The sequence below is a fragment of the Poecilia reticulata genome, chromosome 14 (genome assembly GCF_904066995.2).
Source record: "Poecilia reticulata chromosome 14, P_reticulata-male-v2, whole genome shotgun sequence".
Taxonomy (NCBI): domain Eukaryota; kingdom Metazoa; phylum Chordata; class Actinopteri; order Cyprinodontiformes; family Poeciliidae; genus Poecilia; species Poecilia reticulata.
Window position 1 is genome coordinate 21,258,949 of NC_088843.1, and position 23,497 is coordinate 21,282,445.

Consider the following 23,497-nt stretch of genomic DNA (forward strand, 5'->3'; position numbering starts at 1 on the left):
TGGCTTTGGAAGCAGATAAACTTGGTTTCCTCTGTTTAAATGCTTCTCACTGATTTAGTCAGAAACGTTCAAAATGGATTAAAAAATTAAAATCAAACACAAACTGTAAAAAAGGAGATAAGCCTTTTTGAGATTGCTTCTTCCTGCCGTTGTTGCCTGTGGCAACATGGAACCGTCCATCTTGGTCGGTTCCGGTCCAGAAGGTCCATCAGACAAATAAAACCAAACCTTAATAAAAACGTAAAGTTTATTTAAATGAAGAGGCCAAATGCCAACCAATCAGCTGCCAGATCATTTCATTATTGTTTGTTTTTATGAGATTTTGCATTAAGTGAATATTTCTATGTTTAGCCTATAGAATCAGATGAATGTATCCAAACCTCTTTACAACAATAAGGTCTTTTATTTCATAGTTACTGATGAACATGGTAGCAGTTTTAGAAAACCAACAATATTTCCTATCAGAGGCTGTTTTTATTCCCTGGAATATATTTTTGAAATTTAATAAAGAAAAGATTTAGTAAAAACAGGAAATGTAAATCAGTTACAGACCTGTGTCAGGGCAGAATATTGTCACGATCACGTGACGCGTCCGTCTTCTAACAGTGAGACACAAAACAAGCTGACACGTTAGCTTACTGAGGGTTTACAGAAGCCGTCCAGTCTGTTATCTAGTCACTGTAAGTTATTGGTTGTATTGACCTGAAAGGGAGACGTCAGTGTCTCTAATTATCTGAAGAGATGTTGTATCATTTCTTTATTATGATTTTTTTCAGACTGGGACAAAGTTGTCTGGTTTGGAGCAGGGCTCGTCTCCTTGAGTCTTACTACTGCTGCCATCTTGTTCATCGACCTGCTGCAGCTGCTCCTTCCCACCACCCGGGGCGCTGCAGGACTGAACAGTGCTGCCCTCTGCTGGCAACCTGTTGAGCTCGACGTTCAGGTCTGTTGCCCTGGCCGCCTCGGTTCCAGGCTGGTCGTTCATGGTGTTGTTCCCGTTGGGGTCGTCGTTAGGCATGGGGTCGTTGTCGGGGGCGGGGTTTGTGACGATGCCCATGAACAGAGGGGCCAGAGAGAAGTCATCAACAAGGGCAAACAGGAAAGGGGAGTTGACAGAAAACAAGGAGATGGAGCGCATCGCGGTCACCACGGTGGTGGCGGATGCTTCGACACCTTCTTCGCTGAGTTCCATGGTGGTGGCGTGACGGACGCTCGACACCCTGAGGGGCTGCTCAGAAATCCCAGAGAGGTCCGGACCCGAAAACAGGGAGCCGAGTCCTGACAAACACAAACGGAGAAAAAAACTCAACGGAGATTTAAATACACAATGTCCTCCAGAGTTTCTATGGTGCTACAGTAGCTTTGGACCAGACCCACAGAGCAGGAAACCACACAACTACCAGCAGATTGGCAATTTTCAGAGGATAGATCAGTGTTTGTCCCTTCTTCACACATTCTACACCTATAACACATTCTATACCTATAAGACATAACATGATGACGGTCATATGCCTGATTGCCGTATGTACATGTTGTCTTGGCAACGTCAGCTGGTTCTACTGGACCCTGCTAATGACTGTTGAATCGGTGCATTTACAGAGTGACATCTAAAACCTGCAGAGCAGTGGGCCATTCAGACCAGAACTTGACATCACCCTGTTAGTACTATAAGACGGTCAGTGTCTTGGTACTAAATATTGACTCTTTAAGTATGGAAACATGGTGTTGGAGGAAAACATTGTTTATATCATCAGATTAATGGTTTGGATTGGTCCATGGTGATTCACAGTCAAGTCTATTCTACTTCCTGATGCAGTGCTGAAGAAGTTCCTGCTTTGGCACAAAGAAGGGGTGACTGGATGCATCATGACGTATCTGCATTGCATACTACTATACTATGAGGCTTCCAGCCTGTGTCTCTGCTGACCAATAGAATCACAACTACCCCTCAGATGCTTCAAGAGGCATCAGTCAACCTGTCTAACTAACCAATGAGGTGCCACAAAGCTTTCTACCCTCACCCATGCTGGTCAGTGCCTCTTCGAGTTCCTGTCGATATTGGAGCTTCATCTTTGGTACGTTGACCTGCATTGATTTTTCTTGAGGTAGACGACTGTAGAGGTCAGAGATATTTAGCTTGGGAAGCACTGATGAGACGTTTCCTATGGGAAGGATGACTAGGAAGCTGGTATTTCCTTTGAAGGGAAAGCTGGCAACCTGCAAGGGACAAAGACTCATTTTGTATGGACGTTCACCAGAAACTAATCCCAGCATCAGATTTCCATGACGTATGGGGGTTGTGATACCTGAGCCTGCAGCTGAGGATCGTTCATCAGGCGTAGAGGATACTGGGCAGACTTCATCATGTCCACTGAGACTGAGTTCTGGCTGTCAAGATAAAACACTCCCTTTGAGGTAACCTGAGGGTCAAACTGGGTCTTCCATTCACCTGACAAACAGATACAGCAAAAACAAACTTTTAATCCAGGTCAAGATGCAGATTTCTTTTGTTAAATATGACTCCTATGGTTTCAGTTCAAACTCAGGGGAATGTGTAGGTGAAGTCATCCTCTCCCAACACCCTACAATACATTTCTAATTGGTGAGTGCTTGGTTGAAGGGCTCACCTTTGAAGTAAACACCGTTAATAAGCATTAGCACCACGTCATGTGGAATGCTTTCCAAAAAGTTGGGGATGTTTCCATTGGTGACGTTCTCCACCCATTGGTTGACCTCATCCACAGAGACCAGAGGGAAGGGCTGGGACCGGTACCTGGACAGAAAAACGGTTTAAAAACAGATCTGGCATAGACCAGACCACACAAAACATGGCTGTTTGTTTAAATAATTACAAACTTCTCAAAACATCAAACCAAATCTTTCAAAAGTCTGGTGTGGAAAATTATTTTTGATGAACGATTGATCCAGTTTGTCTAAATACACCGTAGTTCCCCCTTCTGTTGTCATTCTAAGGGTTTTGTTCAAATATAACCTATACCTGGCCAGAGATTCCTCAACAAACGACAGCTTCACTTCAAATCCTGAGGCGAGGAAGAGGAAAGAACAAGAGTTACTAATGTGTGAAACATCTGCTGACGTGAGGAGCCATCACTCCTGAGGTCCCACCTGGCCTCAGGTACATGCGTGCCGCCACCTCCAGTGACCTGTGGGTTAGATGAGGGACAAGGCTTCCCAGGATGTGATGGAAGCATGGCCTGTTGTGGGCCTGAAGACTTTGTAGGAGAAGCTTCTCTGTTTCATTGCGGGAACCTTAGGAAAGATAAATTAAACTTGTTAGCATTAATCTGCAATATTATAATTCAGTTTAAATCTAGATTCAATCTGGAAAATGAAGCTAGTGAACCTAAGGTGAGGTGAGCGAGGGCGAACATCAGGCTGAGTGGGGAGAGGATGACGTTGGGCTGCTGTGGGCTGATAGCAAGCTTCTCCAGGATCTTCAGCCCCAACTGCTCTATAGCACCCCCTATCGCCCGGTGTTCCTCATGGCTGAATTTTCTCCCACAGTTATTGACATTTTTCTCCTCTTCTTCATCTGTGACTGGAGAGACTTCAGGAGCTGCTGTAGTGGGCTCTTCCTGAACAGACATCAACAGAGTTCAGACACAAATGCTAATGAGAGAAACGCCACGAGTCGGTTCTTCTTACAGTCAGTCCCTGGCGATTGAGGCACAGCAGCAGCAAAAGAAGACACAGCTTCATTTCCAGAGGGCCAGCCTGGAAACACAGATACAGACATGACTGAACACCAGTTCTGTACAATGATCAGCACACTTTTGCTAATCTGCTAACATGCTAAGAGCTAGTTTTTCACTTAGCACTTTATCGCTAAGTGATAAAGTGCGCTTAGCTTCTCCTATGTACTATGTTGTAGTGCATGTTGTGTCATCAACACGTTGGGTATCTATATGGTCCAACTTATATTGTTCATATTGAACCAGATTAGTTCCAACTAAATAATGTGTTGGTCTAGTGCTTTAGCATTAGCAGAACTAACTTTGTGGTCAGCAGTGTTCGTCTTTTGTTCTGAACATTGATTCTTAAATTCAGGCATGCAAAAGGGAATGTTCTGTTCAGCCTCAGCAGACTTTAACTAGACCTGTCTAGCATGTGCTAATGACAGGAAATTATGTGATGTACAGCCTGATCACTGAGGTCCCGGCGTGTGTAACATGTATTTTGGGTTTTCATCCTTTGTAAACTACAATCGTCAAAATGAGCAGAACCAAACTCTTGTTATTGTGCAGATGTAACTATAAGACCCTCCAGGTTAAAGTTTAGGATCCCCCTCCATTTCTCTACTCTGTCATGTGATCCATTAGATTTTAGAACTATCAGATTTCCTAACATCCTGTTTTACACCAAACTGGCCAACAGCTTTTAGAACCAGCGCTTATGTAAATATCCAGTCAGTACAGAGCCCAGGCGGGTCGGCCCAGGTCGGAACCAGTGGATGGTTCAGATGTGGCGGCTGTGTTTACCAGGAGACTAAAGGTTAATGTTTCAGAACCTTTTTTGGCTGAACGGCAGTACGCTGAATAAACACAAAGCAGAAAACACTGAACTGAGCATGAAAACACAAACACTTTCCAACAGTTCAGGTTCTCCACAACAATCATAATTCAGAGATCAGTGGATGATCTGGACACATTTATTACACTCACCATTAATCTTTACAAACAAGACTTAAATAATGTAACTGATTTCTCCCCAAACAACCAATCAGACAAAGTTCTGATGAAATACGAGCTGACCAAACTCACCTGGACTTCGCTTGAGAAGAGGAGATGAAAAACGGAGAATAATAAAAGAAAATCCAGATGTGGTCAACCTTCTTCAGGCTGTTCAGCGTAGTGGACCCAACAACTGCCACCCCCATGTTAGCGGGTTAATAATCAACCCTGACCGGATTATTATGGAGGCTGTGGTCTCTGCTATATGTTCCAATCAAATGATGTTAAAGTTAAAACGTTCATTTACCAGGATCCAAATGATCCACAGGGAGAAACTAAATCTAACTAAATTCATTAATTAATCTTTGCAGTGTCAGATTATTTATGGAGCAATCAGTCAGAATAAAGCTGACTGACTGCTCTGAATGCTTTAGTTTGATAACTTTAGCTGAATTTAGCCTTTTTTATAAAGTGACCATTAATAACAGAACACCACATAGAGCAAAACTATATTTATCAACAAAAGCTAAACATAAATGTTGAGAAAATATTTTCCCCAAAATAAATGCTAGCCAAAAGCATAACTAAAGTAAATCTAACACCAAAAGTATGACAACTTATTTATGAATGATGCAACAATAAACCTAAATATGTTTTTTAAAGTAAAGTTGAGCGATTAGGATCCAGTTACAAGAAAACCAATAAGACTGTGGTTAACAAATAGGCTAATCAGGCTGTGATTCTACACAATTTTTCAAACAATAACATTTAGTATTTTACTCACTAAAGAGTTAGCAGTGTAGAAAGTGACTGATTTAATGACACAAACTGAGTAAGTTTTATTCTCAGTATGTTTGGATTAAAAGCTGGAAATTCAACTTTAAAGGCTGTTCTTGATGTTGTTGAGAAAAGCCCAGATCTTGCATAAAAAGCCTACCACTTTTCAGCTCTAACAACAACCTAAGCTAAAACAAATAGCTAGCTAGCTGAGCTAAACAATGTGAAACAACTAAATTTTAAAAGACTGAGCATTTTTAGAAACTTTAGCTATATTAACAGTAAACAGTTAAAATAATTTAAAAAATAGAGTTGCGTTTGGCAGATGAAACTTTTCTAAATTTTAGGCTTCATGATGTTAAGAGAATGAGCTAATACAGTTAGCTTTAGCAAATAAATAATAAAGACAACAGATTAGTTTGATTAAAAACAACAATGCTAAGCAACCAAAACCTACAAAATATGATTGAAATTAACAATGAGAACAATAGCTATGTTTCCATCCAACTGTCATGTGAATTTTTAGCAAACATTTAAAATGATGCAAAAAAGAAAAACGAAATGTAATTTAGCCGTGTTTCCATCTAATGGTTTGGAGTGAATCATGAGAGCGTGATTTTATCAGTTGTGGCACTACGCACGGCCGTGATAAACAAAAAGTAAAGGTTGATAATAGCATGAAGCACGCAGGTCAGAAAAGAGAGTCTTCTCTTGTAAGTCTGAAAACGTTCCAGAGTTTCGTGCCTCTGGTAAGGCAGAGGCCCACCAGAGGATTGATTACCTCTTATTCAGAAAAATCTAAAAACCACCTTAAGAAAGTTTAAAAATAGCACAGCTCAGATTTCAGTTAACAAACATTTTTTCACTATTCTCAAAGTAAAGTTTGGGTTTTTATGAATAGGCTACATTTTTAAAGGCTAGAATGCTTCCTGCAAACCTAGATTAAAGTTTGACAGTGAAACTAAAAGGAATCAGATAATTTAAAAGGTCTTCAGATTATCTTTATAGACACAGCAAAAAGAAAGTAAGGGACAGTTTCAGGTGAAAGTCGTTTACATAACGTTGGAACCTTCTTAAAATTTTCCAGTTGTAAAGACAACTGAACCCAGCAGGAGGAGGGTAAACCTTATCCTACACTCTTTTGTGCCTCATTGTGCTTTCCACATACATCCAGAGCAGAGAGAGTGGGTGGATGTTTGTCTTGTTCTGACTGCCATGTTCCAGCCTAACGCCCCCACCTCGCAGCTCTGTGACAAACAGTGTCGCCTCGGCCATCTTGGAAACCCCGACATGCTGAAGAACTTCACACCAACATAGCGCAAAGGAGCAGCACATCTGAAGAACAGTGGAAAACTAGAACTGTTTGCTCAGCAGCTGGAGCCGACTGAACAGGACCGCTAGTCTTTTGGGGGAAATCACAACGTAGAAATATGTTCAAATGAAAAGCAGACACTGAAAACATGTCAGCAGGAGACTAAAAATACCAGTCAGCTCCAGCAACATCTGGAACTCACTGCCATTTACCCAGAGGAAGAGTTATAAACCAGAACCGCATTCAGAAGCTGTTTACTGTCATCCTCCAGTCCAATCTGCAGGTGGCAGAAGGTTCATCTTATCAAACCACTACATCTACCCATAGACATGAGGGGAATGTCCAGCCAGCAACGAGTTCTGGAAGGAGACGGGTTCTGCTGGGAAATATGTGAATCGACCCCAAAACAAAAGCTAAAGATCTTGTGAAGAAGCTGCTGAAACAGGTAGAGAAAGTTAAACCAGTTCTGTCCCTTCATGGGCTGAAAGGCCAATCAGAGAGAAAGAAGCCATTACTCTATAAAAAGCCAGAATAAAGTTTGTAAATGTGTAAATGTGATGAAGACCTTCATCATTGACGACTAGGCCCAGAACCTTTGTATTTGGGTGTTTTTGGTACAGCAGTAAATCTGACCCACAGCTCCTCCGGTCCCACTGGGCTTCATTTCTGTTTCTGTCGTTGGGTTCAAGTTGTGCTAAAAGCAGTTAGCCTATCAGTGAACCTATGCTAGCCTGAAATAGCATTTCAACGCTAAACATGTAGCAGCTAACGCTAATGTTAGCGTCCAGAGTCCATGAGAGATCAGAGAAACTCTGGAAAGATGTACGGAGAGAAAAACTCTTTGCTCCAAAAACTTGAAGATTAAAAACTTTAAATATGTTTGATGTACAGCTCTGACGGCTGTTAATAAGTCAATAATTTAGCAGCAAAAAATAGTTTTTGAATGGAAAATGTTGCTGATTTTGTCAAAAATGTGATCAATCAACTACTGATCCTGCAATTAACACAGTTAAAAATTATATTCTTGCCACTAATTCATCAGTAAAAATCAAGTAATAGTTTGGAAATTATTAAAGCTGTAAAACATTACATTTTTACTTTGAGATTTTAAAAAAAAAGTGTTATCAATTGAAATAAATACAAAATAATAGAATCAAATTATTTAAAAAAAAAATAAAAACAAAAAAACAAGAATGTTAGACACTAAAGTATCAAATTTCCATCAAGTTCTGACATCACAACATATTTTGGTTCTGATAAAGAAATTTGTGCTACTATTGAAATATTACTGTGATAAACTTCTGCTTCTGCTTGAAGTGGTCACTCTGTATTTCATGTACTTTCCTTTTTGTTGTTTACATTTGTTCTAGGAAATGTTATTAATTGAAAATTAAAATCAGTAGAGCAATGTCACTACCAACTGGTGTCCACTGGGTGGCAGCACAGGATAAACTGGAGCCTAATCAGCGTGACTTCGCCAGATGATGTAATCTACGGCTAAAGAGCCTGATGGAGTCAAAATAATAAATCAGTGCAGGGTGAATATTATATCTCTATCATTGTTTTGGGGGGAAATGGCAGCTGGTCTAATCGTGAGTCCAGCAAGACGAAGCAGCATTATCAGATCAATCTGTCATTTTTAATTTAGTCCATCCAGGTATGATTTGTTGCCTCTGGAAGCATCTTTAGTTCTGATTGTTTGCTGACATTCAACCAAACTGGTGGAGCCTACGCGGTCCGGTCCAGTTGGTTCTGGTGTTTTCTCTTCAGTCTACAGCTCAGGGACCAGAACCAGGACAAAAGGCTCTGGTCCGGCTGAAGCCCTGAAGGACGGCAGAACCAGCGCTGGGAGAAACTGGAGCTGAGCAGAGAGCAACTCCAGGCCAAACGGAAAGAAACAGGGAAACGTTTAAAATAGATTTATTAAGAAATGTTTGATTTATTACTGAACATAAGAAATAAAGATAGTTTTACTAAAACCATTATAAGAATTTATTAATTTAACAAAGGACCATCTGAATACAGCCAGCATGCAGCTGACTGAGGTTCATTTCACAAATGATAATAATGATAACAATAAGCTAAGAGTTATGATATAAAAAGTCTTCAGAGATAATCTGGATCTGTAGGATTTCACCCTGTCAGGTAAACCCAGCAGAACCTGGTGAAATCTTTTTGATTCCTGGATTAAATGGGATTATTTCATCCCAACATGTTTTAGTTGTTTCTGCTCTGGTGTTATTAGTCTTCAGCTTTATATAATTTAGCCGTTCTTGTTCCGGTTTAAACTTTTAGACAATCATACAGTGGTTTGGTTTTTTCACAGTTTTGTGTCTGACCCAGAGATAGTTGTTAACACTTATTTAATGATTAAATACTTTATATTTTGCAGTTTGCTGAACGACCTGATACTTTGTACCTACCTGAAACTTAATCTGCTGGATTTTGATGATTTTTACTGTTTATTTTTATTGAAGGTGAAGAATGTCACCAACGTGACGCAAACAGATCCCATTTCCACTTCTGCGTTTGTTCTGGTGAGCCTGTAGATAAAGTCTACAGGGACATGGTGTGTGTGTGTGTGTGTGTGTGTGTGTGTGTGTGTGTGTGCGTGTGCGTGTGTGTGTGCGTAGATGTGTGTGCATAGATGTGTGTGCGTGTGTGCCTGTGTGTGTGTGTGTGCTCTGACACACAGTTAATATTTAGTGTCGGCTGTGAAATGGATCACAAAGTGTTGGAGAGAGCAGAGAGAGAGGATCAGTTCTGTTGCTTCTGACTTCTGACCGGATTTCTTAGATTCACTCATCTTCATCTTCATCTTCATCTTCCTCCATGTCAGTTCTTCCTCGGGGCCTCAAAATGCTGCAGCAGTTCTGGAAGATAAAGGAACTCTTGATTCTGGTCGGCACCCCGTTTCTGCTGCTGCCGCTGGCGCTCGGCACCACGGTGAGACAGACTAACTAGCTGAACTAACAGGCTTAATCTAACCAGGATAATTAAACCTGGTTAGTTTTTGATACATTTTTAAAAATCAAAAAAATACAAAATATTATTTAGAATTTTTTGTATTTTTTTGAATTTTGTATACAGTACAGAGGACAAACCTCTGTTGTGTATCTCAAACTGCTCAGTGTAAGTAAACTAACTAATTTAATTACCAGGATATGCAACAGTGTAATTAACCACTACTCTGACCATCTTAGATAATCAACACACTTCACATCTTCACAACACACATCTTCATTAGTTTAGCTAACTAATGTTCTGGCCAAAGCAAACTGTCAGATTACTACTGGCCCTGTTAGTGTCTAACTACCAGACACTAACTCTGAGCTCCACCAGTCATGATTAGACTATGAAAGGTTAAAGTTAACTGGGACGAAACCAGCTGAGTCAATCAACCAGCTAGTTAAGCAGATAATTTAACTACTAACCAGCTGAATGTGGTGATATTTTACTCCACTATGAGAAATATTCATAATCTAGTTTTCTGAAAGGTAACCAGTAGGTGAACCAGTCACTGCACCAGTAATGGAGCAACTGGTTACCAGAAATAAAGGCTTTACATTACCAACCAGTAGTCTAATTTACAAACCAATTAGCAGGAACTTCTCTAACCAGTATGATTAAATGGTTCAACCAGAACACACTGTATAACCTTTACTAACTGGTTTAACCTACTGGTTAACCTTGGTCAGTTCAACCAGTCATTAGATGATCATTAAAAACCTAAAACCACCACAGATAAGTGTAGATCAACAACAGAACTAGTCTAAGTCAACAGTTTAGTTTGTTGTTGTGTCTGATGGTTCTGACTAGTTTAACTGGTCAGTTTGTAAAACATGGACGAGTCACAGCAGAACCCAGAACTTCTGACTGGACGGAGTCCTTAGAGTGGCCCATGATGGAGGAGCAGCTTCATCTGACAATGGCGGTGATGATGATGATGATGATGATGATGATGATGATGATGATGATGATGATGATGATGATGATGATGATGATGATGATGATGATGATGATGATGATGATGATTACCAACAACGATGACGCTGATCGTATTGCTCTGTGACTGACCGTTTCTGCAGGATGAGTCTCGTTATCAGTAACCTGTGTTGATATGCTGCTGCTGGTTGTTTGAACAGCCACTTTCATTCACAACTTTCTGTCACTGATTGACCAATGTAGAGAAATCTATTAAACAGGTCAGGAGATCCCTGGAAAAAAAAAACAGAAACAAAAATTCAGAAAGTTGAGAAAAAGCATCTGTTCTCCTGGAGACCAGAAACCTCGTTACGTCTGAGACCAACAGGATGAACCTGACAGGAAAAACTTCATGCTGCTGTTGGAAACCATCTGCTGTCCGTCCTAATCACAGAGATCTCAGACATTTCAGATCAGCTTAGTCAGATTATAATCTGTTAAAGAAGGAGGAGGACCACATTATGGAAGTGGAAAAAGTTCAGACAGCAGTTCAATGGGCAGAGACAAGGCTGGATCGTCAGGTCTTCTGGGAAATGGAGGATCATACTTCCAACATCATAAAATAACCAACAACGACTCGATACTCGGGAAAGAAGCAAAAACAACCACAGATGCCCAGCATGGCCACTAGGTGGCAGTAACTGGGGCACACTCTGCCCCAGTTAGTGCTGGTGCAGAGTAACTAATTAAAGCATCAGTGATGATTAAAAGAGAGAGGAGTTTAGGTCCGAATGGAGAGTCAGGAGCATAACCTACAGATTACTGGGTGACAATTCAGATCAATTTAAGGAACATTTGAATCAAGCTCTGCTTTATTTCAGCTGCCTATTTGTCTGGGCAGCTCCAGGCCAGCTGGTTCTGAGCGGTTCCATGCTGGCCCTATGTGTGAGCAAAGGTTAATGAAAGCAGTGAAGGTGTGTTTGGACTGAGCCGCACGCTGAACGGCCTCTCTGTAACTCCGAAGCTTCACACCTCATTTCACCTCATCATCATGCATGTCTTTCCCTCAAGTTTCCAACTGAAGCCGTGCATTTCTGCACAAAACAGGGAAAAACCCAACATGATTCAGACTTAATGTCACAAAATGAAATTCATCCAAAATTCATCCCAACAGAGAAAACCTTCCTGCTCTCTTTGGGTATTTTGTTTGGGAATTGACCTGAGCACAAACTGGGGAACTGATGTGAAATTGTTGAAATCAACACCACAGAGACAAAAAAATACTGAAGTCAAGTTTAAAGCAAACACTAAATTAAATGAATCAACTGAATTAGGCTCAGGAGGAGGGATTGCTGCAAGGCAACGACTCAATCCACTCTCCTGCACTTGACGACTCTGTCACCATCCAACTTTTAGGTCCATTCGGACCTAAACTCCTCTCCTTAGATTCCCTCTGGCTGGTAGACATCTGGTCAGGTTCTCCCACGTTGGATCCGTCTCCACTGGCAGTGTGTTCCTGACTATGAGGGCATGAAAAGTTGTGGGCCAAGTAGGATCTGTGATCAACGACCAATGATATCATCTAGTTTGTCTACCACTGGGCAAGCAGTTTCTCCAAAATCTCCAGCTAGAGCTGTTAGTTGCGGTTTGCTCTGTCCAGTTGACGCTGTCTGAGATCTTCTGCCACAGTTGATAAAACGTTTGGACCTCAAGGTTGGACCATGGAATCATTTATTTCTCAGCTACGGTCTCATTGCGTAAACAATGGTTCAGATGTTGTTGACATAAATGCACAGGCCAACCAATGTCTGCCGTCTTCTGCCAATCTAATCACCTGTTCAGGATCTGGGATGTAATTGATGTTGAATCTGTCTGTGGATTGTGGATTGAATGGAGTTTGTATTTCTATACATCAGTTAGTTCTGTTTGTTCCAGTCTCTGATGAACACTGGAATACTGAAGTCCCAGCTGTCTCTGTGTGCAGGAAGCGGCCTGTGGGTATGTCATCGCCCTCATGGCAGTGTACTGGTGCACGGAGGTTCTACCTCTGGCGGTGACGGCGCTGCTGCCCACCATCCTGTTCCCGGCGCTCGGCATCATGGAGTCCAAAAAGGTAAGAGTGGGCACACTCCACACCCGAAGCTCTGCAGTGTCCGTGTTGTTGTTGTCTCACCTGTACGATGTGAACTCAGGTGTGCATGCAGTACATGAAGGACACCAACATGCTGTTTGTGGGGGGACTGATGGTGGCCTTGGGTGTGGAGCGCTGGAACCTCCACAAACGGATCGCACTCAGAGTTCTGCTGCTGTTCGGAGTCCGACCTGCCCTGTGAGTCTCCGGGTTCAGGCCTATCTGAGGGGGTTTGGGTCAAAGGTCACCTGTTTAATATAACGATAGCAACATTAGCAATTAATGTTTCTGTATGGGTAAAATCCATTTTCCTCAATCTCTTCAGACTGATGCTGGGGTTCATGGGGGTCACGGCCTTCCTGTCGATGTGGATCAGCAACACAGCCACCACCGCTATGATGGTCCCCATCGTGCAGGCTGTCCTCGACGAGCTCCTTGACAATAAGAACAAGGTTGGCGTTGGCGTGGAGATGGTGAAGATCCAGAGCAGGGCTGTGTCTGTGCAGCAGGAGCATCAGCAGAAGACCATCAGCATCGAGGAAATGGCCGACCCAAACATCCCAAGCAAAGGTACAACACAGTCCATCTGGCTGATTCTGGCACCGCAGCCTGTCCCGGCCTCCTGGATCCTCCAGTCAGTTCACATTTCAACTGATGCGATCAATTCATTTCTAGATCTCAACCTATCAACTAATCATAGTCAATCAGAGGAAGTCATCAGCCCAGAAGACACCAAGGCACCTAACCAGGAGTTGGAGCTGGAGGAGCTGAGTGATGAAGAGCAGGAGAAGAAGAGGATGAGGAAAGGTCTTATGCTTTCTGTGTGCTATGCTGCCAGCATCGGAGGCATTTCCACCCTGACAGGAACCGGGCCCAACCTGGTTCTGATGGGACAGATGAACCAGTAAGAACCAACACTAAACCCAACCTCAGATCTGACAAGTACCAGAGGTTTTAGTCAAGGTGTTGCTGCTGTATTGACCAGCTGCTAGTTAGATACACAACTAGCTCCAGTTTTCCATCACTAGACATTCAGTAGCTGAAGCAGAACCTGCTGACCCAAAAGCCACCAATGGAGGATCTGTCAAAGTTCTTTCAGGGAACGGACTCCACTGGGATCTCCACATTAAGGTGTTTTCATCTTCCCAGCAGCTGATTGGGTGATTTCTGTCTTCTTTGCAGACTGTTTCCTCAGAACGGCAATGTGGTCAACTTTGTATCATGGTTCGTGTTCGCCTTCCCCACCATGTTGCTGATGCTGACCCTGTCCTGGTTCTGGTTGCACTTCCTCTTCATCGACTGGAAGTTAGTCACTCCTCCAAACCAGAGACAGACGGCTTGTCTTGGTCGCAGACCCCTGACCTGACCTCGTTCTGTTGTTTCCTCTACAGCCTAAAGAAGACCTTGGGCTGCGGCTCGACCCAGACCGACAAGGAGAAGGCCGCGTACGACGCACTCAAGGAGGAGCACAGGCAGCTAGGACCCATGAGTTATGGTGAGATCAGCATCCTGGCACTCTTCATCCTTATGGTGGTGCTGTGGTTCACAAGAGACCCTCGCTTCATGGACGGCTGGGCCACCCACCTCTTCAACGCCAAAACACAGTGAGTAGTTGTGGAGTTCAGCCAAGTGAAGATGATTTATACAGAAGCAATGGCTAGCATTAGCGCTTTGTAGCAAACTGGTCCTGGGTTGAAATCCCAAAGGTCTTTCAGTCTGGATCCGGTTCTATGTGAGAATGCATGGCTCATTTCTAAAGCAACATGGATGGGGTTCTAGATGCATGAGTCCTGCAAACAAAACCAAGTCTAACATGATCCTTTAGCTTACATCTGATTAGTAAACTGTCTCCATAAGGTCTTCTTCACATCTCCTAGTCTATAATCCACTGAGGCAAAGCTCTACAGGTCGGTGTTCACTGGGCTTCACTAGTGCCCACTAGGGTCCACTAGTGTTTTCTAGGGTCCATAAAGTGTAAAACATAAATAAAGGTCAGAGGAATGAATGAATGAATCCAAACTGATCTCGCCTCAGGTCAAAAGCGTCCTGAACAAACAGGAACCAGAGGCGAAGAACAAACACGGGAAACGTGTCCATGGTTTAAACCACCGACTTTGACCCGTGACGCTGCACTGGCTTTGATCACCTGCACAACTCGGCTGACTCCAGATCAAAGGTCAACTTTAAGTAGGACACAAAGTCTGACATAAAACATTAAACTGAGCATTACTGTAGAAGAAATATTCCTCAGTGAAAAGATGCACCACCAGGACGCACCTTACAAACAACCTGGAGACAACTAGGAGACACTGGACCTGGACTGTTGAATTAAAAAACAAGTTGTTCTAGTTTCAGCTTCCAGATCTAACATTCCTTCAGTTCAGCCAAATACCAGAAGCAAAAAGGCCAAATACTAGAAAATGAAAGCCAAAGAGAAGAGGACATCCTACAGCTTTAAAGCTCACAGTGTCTCCTCAGGTCACGGTAAATGTGAGGCAGCAGGTTATAATGCAAACAAGCTGTCAGAGGACAAAGTCTACAAACAGTCCAAAACGTCCAACAGCATCAGAGGACACAGCAGAGACCCTGATAATAATAAAAAAAAACATCTGAAAGAAGCTTCAGAGAAGAATAACATTACAGAGAATAGGAAGTGCTAAACCCAGATAGATCCAGGGTCTAAACTCCAGAACTCAGAAAAAATGCAGGGACTTAACCCCCGGCAGTGTGAAGTCTTTAAATCTCACTGTTTTATGTAGAACAAAAGTCTTCACACCCCTGGAACTTCTCCACCTTTTGTCTCAATAAACTGCAAAGATTGTATGATGGCACTCAGAGGCCAGCAAGTTACTGGTCTACCTGGTGGGAAGGTTTGCTGAGAAACTCTGAGCAGAAGTGGAAAATTTTGGGGAAATTCCTGTAAGTCGGAGCCGATGTCCAGCAGTGGGACCCAGCAGGATCCATCGGATCAGAGCTGTTCAGCTGCAGGTCATACAAACATACGGGTCAGATTCCCCCTCTGCAGGACCTGCTGTGACCTTCAGCTGAGGAAACAGCAGCAGAGACCTGACATTGTTCTGCTCAGAGACAAGGAGTTGTCTGATTGGTCCAGATGTTCAGAGCTCAGATCGCTAACCAGTTTATCCTACAGATGTGAGTCCAGATGTCCAGTCTTCACCCCAACCTGCTGCAGAACCTCAATTAACATCAAGTTCATTCCAACTGCTCAGTGATTCTGGGGTTACAGGTCAAACATTGGATCACAGGAAAATCTGAATCTGGAAAGAATCTGAATCTGAACAATAGTCCAGCCCAACCCTCGATCCAGTTTCCATTTCTCATGAATGTATCATCATCACAACATTACTGTGTAAAACATTTACATGCCAAAGGACCGTTTGGAGTGCAGTAATACAGAATTCACACAAGTCTGAACCGGAAGTGATCCGTTCCACTGAACCGCCATCTATGTAGGCAAGTGCAGCACAGAGCGCAGATGGACCATGGCTTTGAGATCAACAAAGAGAAAGTAGAGAACTCAAACACTGTCATTGAGTAATAGTTGTAATTACTTACATTGTTCGTAAATAGGATAGGAAAAAGGCGAGAGCTAATTCTAAGCTTGTGGCTCGTTTATTGTTTCCATAGTAACTCCACAGCAACTGCCATAACAGCTAGTTATGGATACCTACCAAGATGGCAGCCACAATGTACCTGGATGTGTGACATCACATGAGAACAATGTAGTGTTGGCTGATATATTTTACAAGTTCTGGACCCTGAGGTTCTGCTAATATTGTTCCCACCTCCCCAACACCAACACTGAGGTGTTTTATATCTAGTAAAACCCGACCAGAACCAGGGCGGCTCTGGATTCCAGTCACGTTAATCAGCTTCTGTCCTGAGCTGAACTGAGACCTTTTATTCAAGAATGGAAGCCCTGCAGAGGTCAGAGGTCAAATGGAGAGATGCTGCAATGTGGAGACTCTGTGCACAAGTCCCCTTTACGGACCGGGTCGCTGAGTGTGTGCAAACAGTTGGGTCATTCATGAACCCAGCAAGTCGGGTCCATGAGGTTCAGACTGCAGCTGATCAGGAGATCAGAGACATTTCCTACATTGACAAAAACCCAGTTCTACGTGGTTCAAAGGGTTCTGTTAAGTTCTGCTGGGTTCTGTAAGTTCAGTCCGGTTCTGTGTGTCTCTGCAGGTTCGTCAGCGATGCCACCGTGTCGTTGTTCATCACCCTCTTGATGTTCATCCTTCCCTCCAAGCCGCCACGCTACCTCTGCTTCTGGCGGTCCTCCGACTCTGGTAAGACTCGCTCAGCTCACTCTTCCTGGGATTCACACGCAGTTAGAGCTGTTTCTCCTCCCATTAGAGAGCCGGCAGTCCCAAGGCCCCTCCCCTTCGCTGCTCACCTGGAAGGTGGCCCAGAACAAGATGCCCTGGGACGTCATCCTCCTGCTGGGGGGCGGCTTTGCTCTGGCTAAAGGCAGCGAGGTGAACTTCACTTTTACACAAATGATTTGGAGTTACATTCCAGAGAAAATTCAGTGAACAGGCAGAGATCCACTGCAGTTTAAATTCCTGAGTCATGACCTCATCATGTTGTAGTCCAGTCACTTTCCAGAAACACGAGGCTTCTGGGAGGAATCATGTCTATTTACGTGTTTACAGGTGTCCGGTCTTTCCCGCTGGCTCGGCAATCAGATGACGCCGCTGCACTCCATCCCGTCGTGGGCCATCGCCATCATCATCTGCCTCCTCGTCACCACCTTCACGGAGTGCGCTAGCAACGTCGCCACGGCAACGCTCTTCCTGCCCGTCCTTGCCTCCATGGTAACAGCCGCAGGTCTAAGCATGATGCCAACGGCTGGTTGTGGTCGGCATAGAGTAAAAGCAGGTTTTGTTTTGTGTTCTGGTCCAGTCCCAGTCCATCAGCCTGAACCCACTCTACGTCATGTTACCCTGCACCCTCAGTGCCTCCTTCGCCTTCATGCTGCCAGTGGCCACGCCCCCCAACGCCCTCGTCTTCTCCTCCGGCTACCTCAAAGTGTCAGACATGGTGAGTGCGTCCCCTGTCTGTGAGAGCAAAGGAAGATCCACAATAATAACCTGTTGTTGTGCTGCATGGCGCCCCCCACAGGCTAAAGCCGGCGTGGTGATGAACCTCATAGGGATTTGCTGCATCACTCTGGCCATCAACAGCTGGGGGCGTGCCCTGTTTTCTCTGGACTCTTTCCCCTTGTGGGCCAACATCACTTCCTCGATGTAGAACCCACAACCTCCTGCCAGCTGGGATCCTCCTGTCCTGAGCCTCCGGACGCAGAGTTCTCCAAAAACCGCTCCCAGTTTTACTTCATCAGCACAGTTCAGAGAGAAGTCAGGACTTTTCCTCATCTAATGCTAGTTTATGTCTTTATCACATGAGGCTGCATCCATTCTGAGTCCTACTACTGAATAATGACTGGCTGGCACCAAGCAACCAGATTCAGCAACTGAGCAACCAGCACTGGCAAATAAGAAGGAAGCTACTCTCTAGTGTTAGCTTTGGAGAGATTGGTCACAAACTGGATTGATATATTACTTTGCTATCCATTGGTACCAACAGGCTAGTGTTAGAATTTGATAGCCTAGCATTAGCATTGACCAGGCTTTGGAGGCTAGTTGTTTGCCTATCTACAGCTAATGCTAGATTCTCCAAAGCTATTTCTAGCCAAACTGTGCTAATAGGCAGCAGAGGAAGTAGTAGGCTGGATGACCAGCCTAGACATGCTAGTCACCAGCCTCTACAAAGCTAACGCTAGTAGTCTCCTTTTCATTAGCCAGTGTTGGTTGCTCAAATACCACTGCCAGCCTATCATTAATCAGATTACACTGGATTACACTGGATTATACAGGGATTACACAGACTTTCATGAATGTTTGTACACACACATCCAGTTCACATACAGAAAAATAGACTCAAACTAGTGCAACTTAAATTTCATTTTGAGTTGTTTAGCTGAAGAATGATGGAAAACCCATGAAAAAAACTAATAAAAGGACTAACAGAACAGAGCTAACAGAATTGGGTTCTGTAAGCTCAAATGGTTCTGATTAAGGTCCAAACAGGGCATGAGTTCCTCCTTCTTTAAATCACAAACCTTTCTCACTTCCTGATGGATTTCCCCGCAATGCATCATGTTTCCCACTAACAGGTTTTTTTGCAGGTTTTTCACTGCAGAAGCAAACCAAACCAAAGGTTACCATGGTAATGACGAGAAGTGTGATGAAGAGGTTTAATTGACTCTTGTGTTTCTTTGTTTTTTTAGGTTGGTTTTCTTTTATTTTACTTTTTAAATTTACAGTCAGTAAACAGAAGAAACTCAGATTTAATGCAGCTGATGAACTCTGCACAGGATCGGCTATGTGTTACTAAATATAAATATTTATAGATACTTTATTATGTACATACTGTATGTAATTTGCAGAGTTTTCTATCATCATGTTGCCAACAGTTTTATATATGGAAAAGTTCATCTGTAAATAAACGTGACAAAATTTACCTCAGTGAGTCATGTTTTTGTTTCATCCAATCGGCGTTCAGAACATCCACAGACCGTGTTTTATAACAATAATCTAGTTAAAGAATATTAAAAATCATGTGACTGCTAATATCTGCTCATCACTGGTTAAGACTCAATGTCTTAACCAGTGTATATATATATACAAATTATATATATATATATATATATATATATATATATATATATATATATATATATATATATATATATATATATATATATATATATATATATATATAGCACCATATCAGTGACGTGCAGTGAGGTTCAATGCTGGTGAGGTTGATTATACGATTTACGATTATAGACACCATGCATGTTATTGGACGTACGGAAATTTCGCACAGGCATACAACGCTGTGGGGCAAAAAGACTCATCTTTTACATGTCATCCATAGACGCGTTAACTCAGTGAAACTTAATGTAGGTATTAATTTCGTGATGTGATCCGCAGCAAAGGGAGCGAGAAAGCACTTTCTCGCTCTGTATCCGCCAAGCTACAAGCAGACTCGTTGCCATAGCAACTGACAACAATGCCACTTAATGTTTTACGATTTAACACCAAAAAAAAACTAGATTAGCTACCGCTTCTACTTTACTGAATTACTTAGACATACAAACTGTAGCCCACAAAACGCACATTTCATTTAAAAACTAAAAAACATCTTATTGCTGTCTTATCTTATCAATGAAATCCATGCACCGCTAATTCTGCACAAAAATATCCGTTCATCCAAAGCCAAGTCTATCCTCGACATGTCTTTTCTACTCCGTTTAAATATCGTCAACTGTCTCGAAGCAAAACTTTCAGCTCCGGTGTTGGTCTTCCTTTAGTTATTATCTCCTGCTTCAATTGAAAATCCACTTTAGAAAACTGTTTAAGTGTAGAAATGTAGTCTTTCATATTGACGTCAGAAGAGAGAAGAAAACAAATATATCGCTGTACTTTACTTATTTGCTGTCTGGCGAGCTCCATGGCTAGCTCACTGTGTCTTACTCTGCAGTTGTGCAGTCACAATATTTGGGATCATGAGTGCCTCACCTCCAGTCTGTTCTCTGCCGTTTCTTATCGCTCTTCCGCACACAAAACAAGATACACACACAGTTGGAGACAAAAAAAAAACACTGTACATTATATACATAAACTAGATTATGGAAAATTAGTCCATATATTAAATGTTTTTTAGCAATTTTATTGCCGGCGTACAGACAGGACGAACATGCTCCCATAGAATGCCAGCAAGTGCAGTTAGCGAGAGGTTGTGCAATCCCAGGTGAGGCTCAGCTCGCTGCTGCCTCACCGGCTTCGTTTCTGAGCATTTGAATGGGAAAAAGCGAAAATCCAGCGATTTTGACGAAAAAATCATTATAGTACAAACCACAGGGTGAAAATAGCAATAGAAATGATTTTATTATAATATATTTTTCCATGATGACAGGTGAGGCTGTGCCTCACCTGCCTCCCCTGACCGCATTTCACTGCATCATATATATATATATATATAATGTACCATTTGCACAGCAATGAGATGACCACCTATTTCAGTTTGGTATAGAAAAAGTAGAAAAAGGCGGTTAAGCATGTGGTTTAAATCCGTGTATGGTTCGTTCTTTGTTTTTTTTCGTTTCAAAATAAAAAAATTGCAAAAACAAAACAACCATGTGTTTTTTTGTTTTTTCGTTTTTAAAACAAAATTAGAATAACGGCAATTGCAAAAAGAAAAAAGAAAAGAACGAACCATACACGGACTGGTTTTCTATGAGTCTTATACTTTAATAAGTTGATTTTAAACTTTTCAAGGATGTGCTCCACAAGTCTTAATACCCAATACCACAACACCTTTAGGGGTCTGGAGGAATCCATTTCTCAATGGGTCGGGCCAGCAAAAGTGGGACAAACACATCATTAGATAGATGACCATAATATTTTAATATTTTTATTAAAAAAATACTGACTGAGAAAACACATTCAGAAAGTTCTTTAACTTCCGTCCTTATTGCTTTCTTTTTCTCATCCCAGTTCATCTCTCTGTGGCTGCTAAATGTCTCCATCTGGTGTCCAGATACTGCATAACATAAGCCGTAAATTGAAATAAAAAGTCGTGGATACACGACGGTTATATCGATGAATGTTTGATGGCGGACAACTAACCCCAACAAAGATCAACTCTCTGAGTATTAAAGTCTCTAAGTAGCATCTTTTTGTTGAGATTATCTTCGTAATCTGGTCGGAGAATCCGTGTTGCCATGGAATCTGGTTAGTCGACGTTGTTGTCATCTTCTTTTGAGAGCATGCTAAGAAGCTAATTGTTTAGATAATGTCATCGTTATTAAAATGAGTGAAAGGTTAAAATATGTTGCGCCGGTGGTTAAGGAAATCTGTAAAGTTTTATTATTCAGTGTTTTTAGTTACCTAAAAGAGTTTTATGTAGAATAAAAACAAACTGGCCTTAAAATTATGTTGTTTTTTTAAAAAACGGGAGTCTGGTGGAGAGAGCAGGAGCTGATTGTTAAATAGATCATTTACTGGTTGTTGCTGCTGCTCGCTGCTGGGTCAGGTTCTGTTCTGTTCTGTCCTCCAGACGACCAGGCTAAGAACCGGTTCCAGTCCGAACTGGAGTTCGTCCAGTGTCTGGCCAACCCGAACTACCTGAACTGTAAGTGACCCGGTTTCAGTCCACAAGTGGAGCCATAAAGGAGCATTTCACCGTTTTAACCAAAATATTGGTTTATTCTGAGCAGAACCGGAACCAAACCCAAACTGGTTCATCTGGAAGAGAGTCAAAAACTTTTTATATGATCCGGATGAGTTCCAGTTCCTGCAGAATCCAAGTCAGAACCGTTTGGGTTTCACAAGACTGACCTGCAGTAACCTTTAGTCAGTGTTTGATCCTTTCTGAGTCAGAACCAGGTTGGTTCTGTTCAGAACTAACTGGAGCCACAAAACACAGAGAGCATGGGGGTTTGTGGAGACGGTTCTGCTGTAGAACCTGTCTGTCTGCGGCTGACCCGGTTCATGTGTTTGTGTTGCAGTTCTGGCCCAGAGAGGGTTCCTGAGAGACCGACCCTTCATCAACTACCTCAAGTACCTGCTGTACTGGAAGGAACCCGAATACGCCAAGTTCCTCAAGTAAGCTCCAGAACCTCTGACCCAGGTCCAATTGATTCATCAGAACTTGCTACATAGTGGAACCATGACCTCCGATCCAAACAGGGTCAAAACTCTAGGAAGGTTCTTCAGACCTGTTCAGGTTTTAGGTCCAATTCAAGGAGCAGTTTTACTGAAACAGTTCAGATTATGAGTTTAAATGTTGGTACTGTTGGTTCTGGAGAGCAGAATTAGACCTGATCCGGATTCTAGTGAGGAAATCATCCCGAGAGGTTCTGGACGACCCGGTTTGGATCAGAGGGTAGAACCTGAACCCAGTCCAACCCTCATGGGGGTTTATGGACTCTGATGGACTCACACAACTCTTCTTCCTCTACTTCTACTTAATTCTTCCTCCTCTAGATCTTCAACATCTAGGTATTTTTCTATTTTTGTAGTTCTTTATCTAGTGATTCTTCATAGTTCTTCACTTAGTTGGTGTAGCTCTTCTAGTTTCTCTAGTTCTTCTTCTCTACCTCTCAGTGGATAGGCCAGGTGCTCACTCTCTCCCTCCTCCTGCAGGTACCCCCACTGCCTCCACATGCTGGAGCTGCTGCAGTACGAACACTTCAGGAAGGAGCTGGTCAACGCTCAGTGTGCCAAGTTCATCGATGAACAGCAGCTGCTGCACTGGCAGCATTACTCCAGGAAACGTACGCGGCTGCAGCAGGCGCTGGCCGAGCAGCAGCAGGCGCCACAGCAGCCGCCGCAGCACGGCAATGCCGCCGCCAAATGACGGACACTGTCTGTGGACGGACGCTGACCGGATCAGAACCGGCTGGAGACTTGATTGGGAAAGAGCTGCAGCAAGCTGAAGGTTTCCTGGCCTGCTGCAGTAGTTTGTGTTTACTTCCTATTTCTGCTGCCTTTCTTCTTCTTCTTTTCTAATAAAAAGTTTGGGTTGAGTTTGTTTCCTGGAGATGCTGCAGCGCTGGAAACACGG

At 42.8% G+C, this 23,497-nt stretch overlaps 3 protein-coding genes and 1 long non-coding RNA gene across 6 annotated transcripts; 2 read left to right on the top strand and 2 right to left on the bottom strand.

Annotated features, from left to right (window-relative positions):
* Positions 1-231: 231 nt before the first annotated feature.
* serpinf2a (serpin peptidase inhibitor, clade F (alpha-2 antiplasmin, pigment epithelium derived factor), member 2a) lies at positions 232-5,834 on the bottom strand. 2 transcript variants are annotated; one of them, XM_081615477.1, is made up of 10 exons: positions 4,782-5,834; positions 3,667-3,735; positions 3,365-3,596; positions 3,127-3,270; positions 2,999-3,041; positions 2,628-2,773; positions 2,307-2,449; positions 2,022-2,217; positions 1,174-1,278; positions 232-973 (listed from the first exon to the last, which is right to left on the bottom strand). In XM_081615477.1, exons 2-10 carry the CDS (start codon positions 3,718-3,720, stop codon positions 846-848), a joined length of 1,191 nt encoding a protein of 396 aa, XP_081471603.1. In that variant the 5' UTR covers positions 3,721-3,735; positions 4,782-5,834; the 3' UTR covers positions 232-845. The 2 variants fall into 2 exon arrangements, with proteins under 2 accessions (XP_081471603.1, XP_008400015.2); XM_008401793.3 differs by having other exon boundaries at positions 232-1,278.
* A 3,666-nt stretch (positions 5,835-9,500) lies between these two features.
* On the top strand, positions 9,501-18,952 carry slc13a5a (solute carrier family 13 member 5a). 2 transcript variants are annotated; one of them, XM_008401791.3, is made up of 12 exons: positions 9,505-9,726; positions 12,689-12,817; positions 12,897-13,033; positions 13,161-13,405; positions 13,511-13,739; positions 14,018-14,140; positions 14,227-14,439; positions 17,045-17,148; positions 17,216-17,337; positions 17,515-17,676; positions 17,765-17,902; positions 17,984-18,952. In XM_008401791.3, exons 1-12 carry the CDS (start codon positions 9,613-9,615, stop codon positions 18,110-18,112), a joined length of 1,845 nt encoding a protein of 614 aa, XP_008400013.1. In that variant the 5' UTR covers positions 9,505-9,612; the 3' UTR covers positions 18,113-18,952. The 2 variants fall into 2 exon arrangements, with proteins under 2 accessions (XP_081471832.1, XP_008400013.1); XM_081615706.1 differs by having other exon boundaries at positions 9,501-9,726; positions 13,161-13,739.
* On the bottom strand, positions 10,552-17,035 carry LOC145554875 (uncharacterized). The gene is made up of 2 exons (XR_014090910.1): positions 16,412-17,035; positions 10,552-10,997 (listed from the first exon to the last, which is right to left on the bottom strand). It is a non-coding gene; the product is annotated as an uncharacterized LOC145554875 (long non-coding RNA).
* Positions 18,953-21,496: 2,544 nt separating the features above from the next.
* Positions 21,497-23,459, top strand: med31 (mediator complex subunit 31). Its single transcript, XM_008401790.3, has 4 exons — positions 21,497-21,663; positions 21,989-22,063; positions 22,440-22,536; positions 23,077-23,459. The coding sequence occupies exons 1-4, from the start codon at positions 21,654-21,656 to the stop codon at positions 23,288-23,290; spliced, it is 396 nt and encodes a 131-aa protein (XP_008400012.1). The 5' UTR covers positions 21,497-21,653; the 3' UTR covers positions 23,291-23,459.
* Positions 23,460-23,497: the final 38 nt, after the last annotated feature.

Coding starts and splice junctions, on each gene's coding strand:
- med31 (XM_008401790.3), top strand. Junction 22,064..22,439: donor CAACCCGAACTACCTGAACT/GTAAGTGACCCG, acceptor TTTGTGTTGCAG/TTCTGGCCCAGAGAGGGTTC. Junction 22,537..23,076: donor GAATACGCCAAGTTCCTCAA/GTAAGCTCCAGA, acceptor CTCCTCCTGCAG/GTACCCCCACTGCCTCCACA.
- serpinf2a (XM_008401793.3), bottom strand. CDS start 3,720: ATGAAGCTGTGTCTTCTTTTGCTGCTGCTGTGCCTCAATCGCCAGGGA. Junction 3,271..3,364: donor CCTCGCTCACCTCACCTTAG/GTTCACTAGCTT, acceptor ATCTTTCCTAAG/GTTCCCGCAATGAAACAGAG. Junction 2,774..2,998: donor GTTGAGGAATCTCTGGCCAG/GTATAGGTTATA, acceptor TTTTCTGTCCAG/GTACCGGTCCCAGCCCTTCC.
- slc13a5a (XM_081615706.1), top strand. CDS start 9,613: ATGTCAGTTCTTCCTCGGGGCCTCAAAATGCTGCAGCAGTTCTGGAAG. Junction 14,141..14,226: donor TTCCTCTTCATCGACTGGAA/GTTAGTCACTCC, acceptor TTTCCTCTACAG/CCTAAAGAAGACCTTGGGCT. Junction 17,903..17,983: donor ACCTCAAAGTGTCAGACATG/GTGAGTGCGTCC, acceptor CGCCCCCCACAG/GCTAAAGCCGGCGTGGTGAT.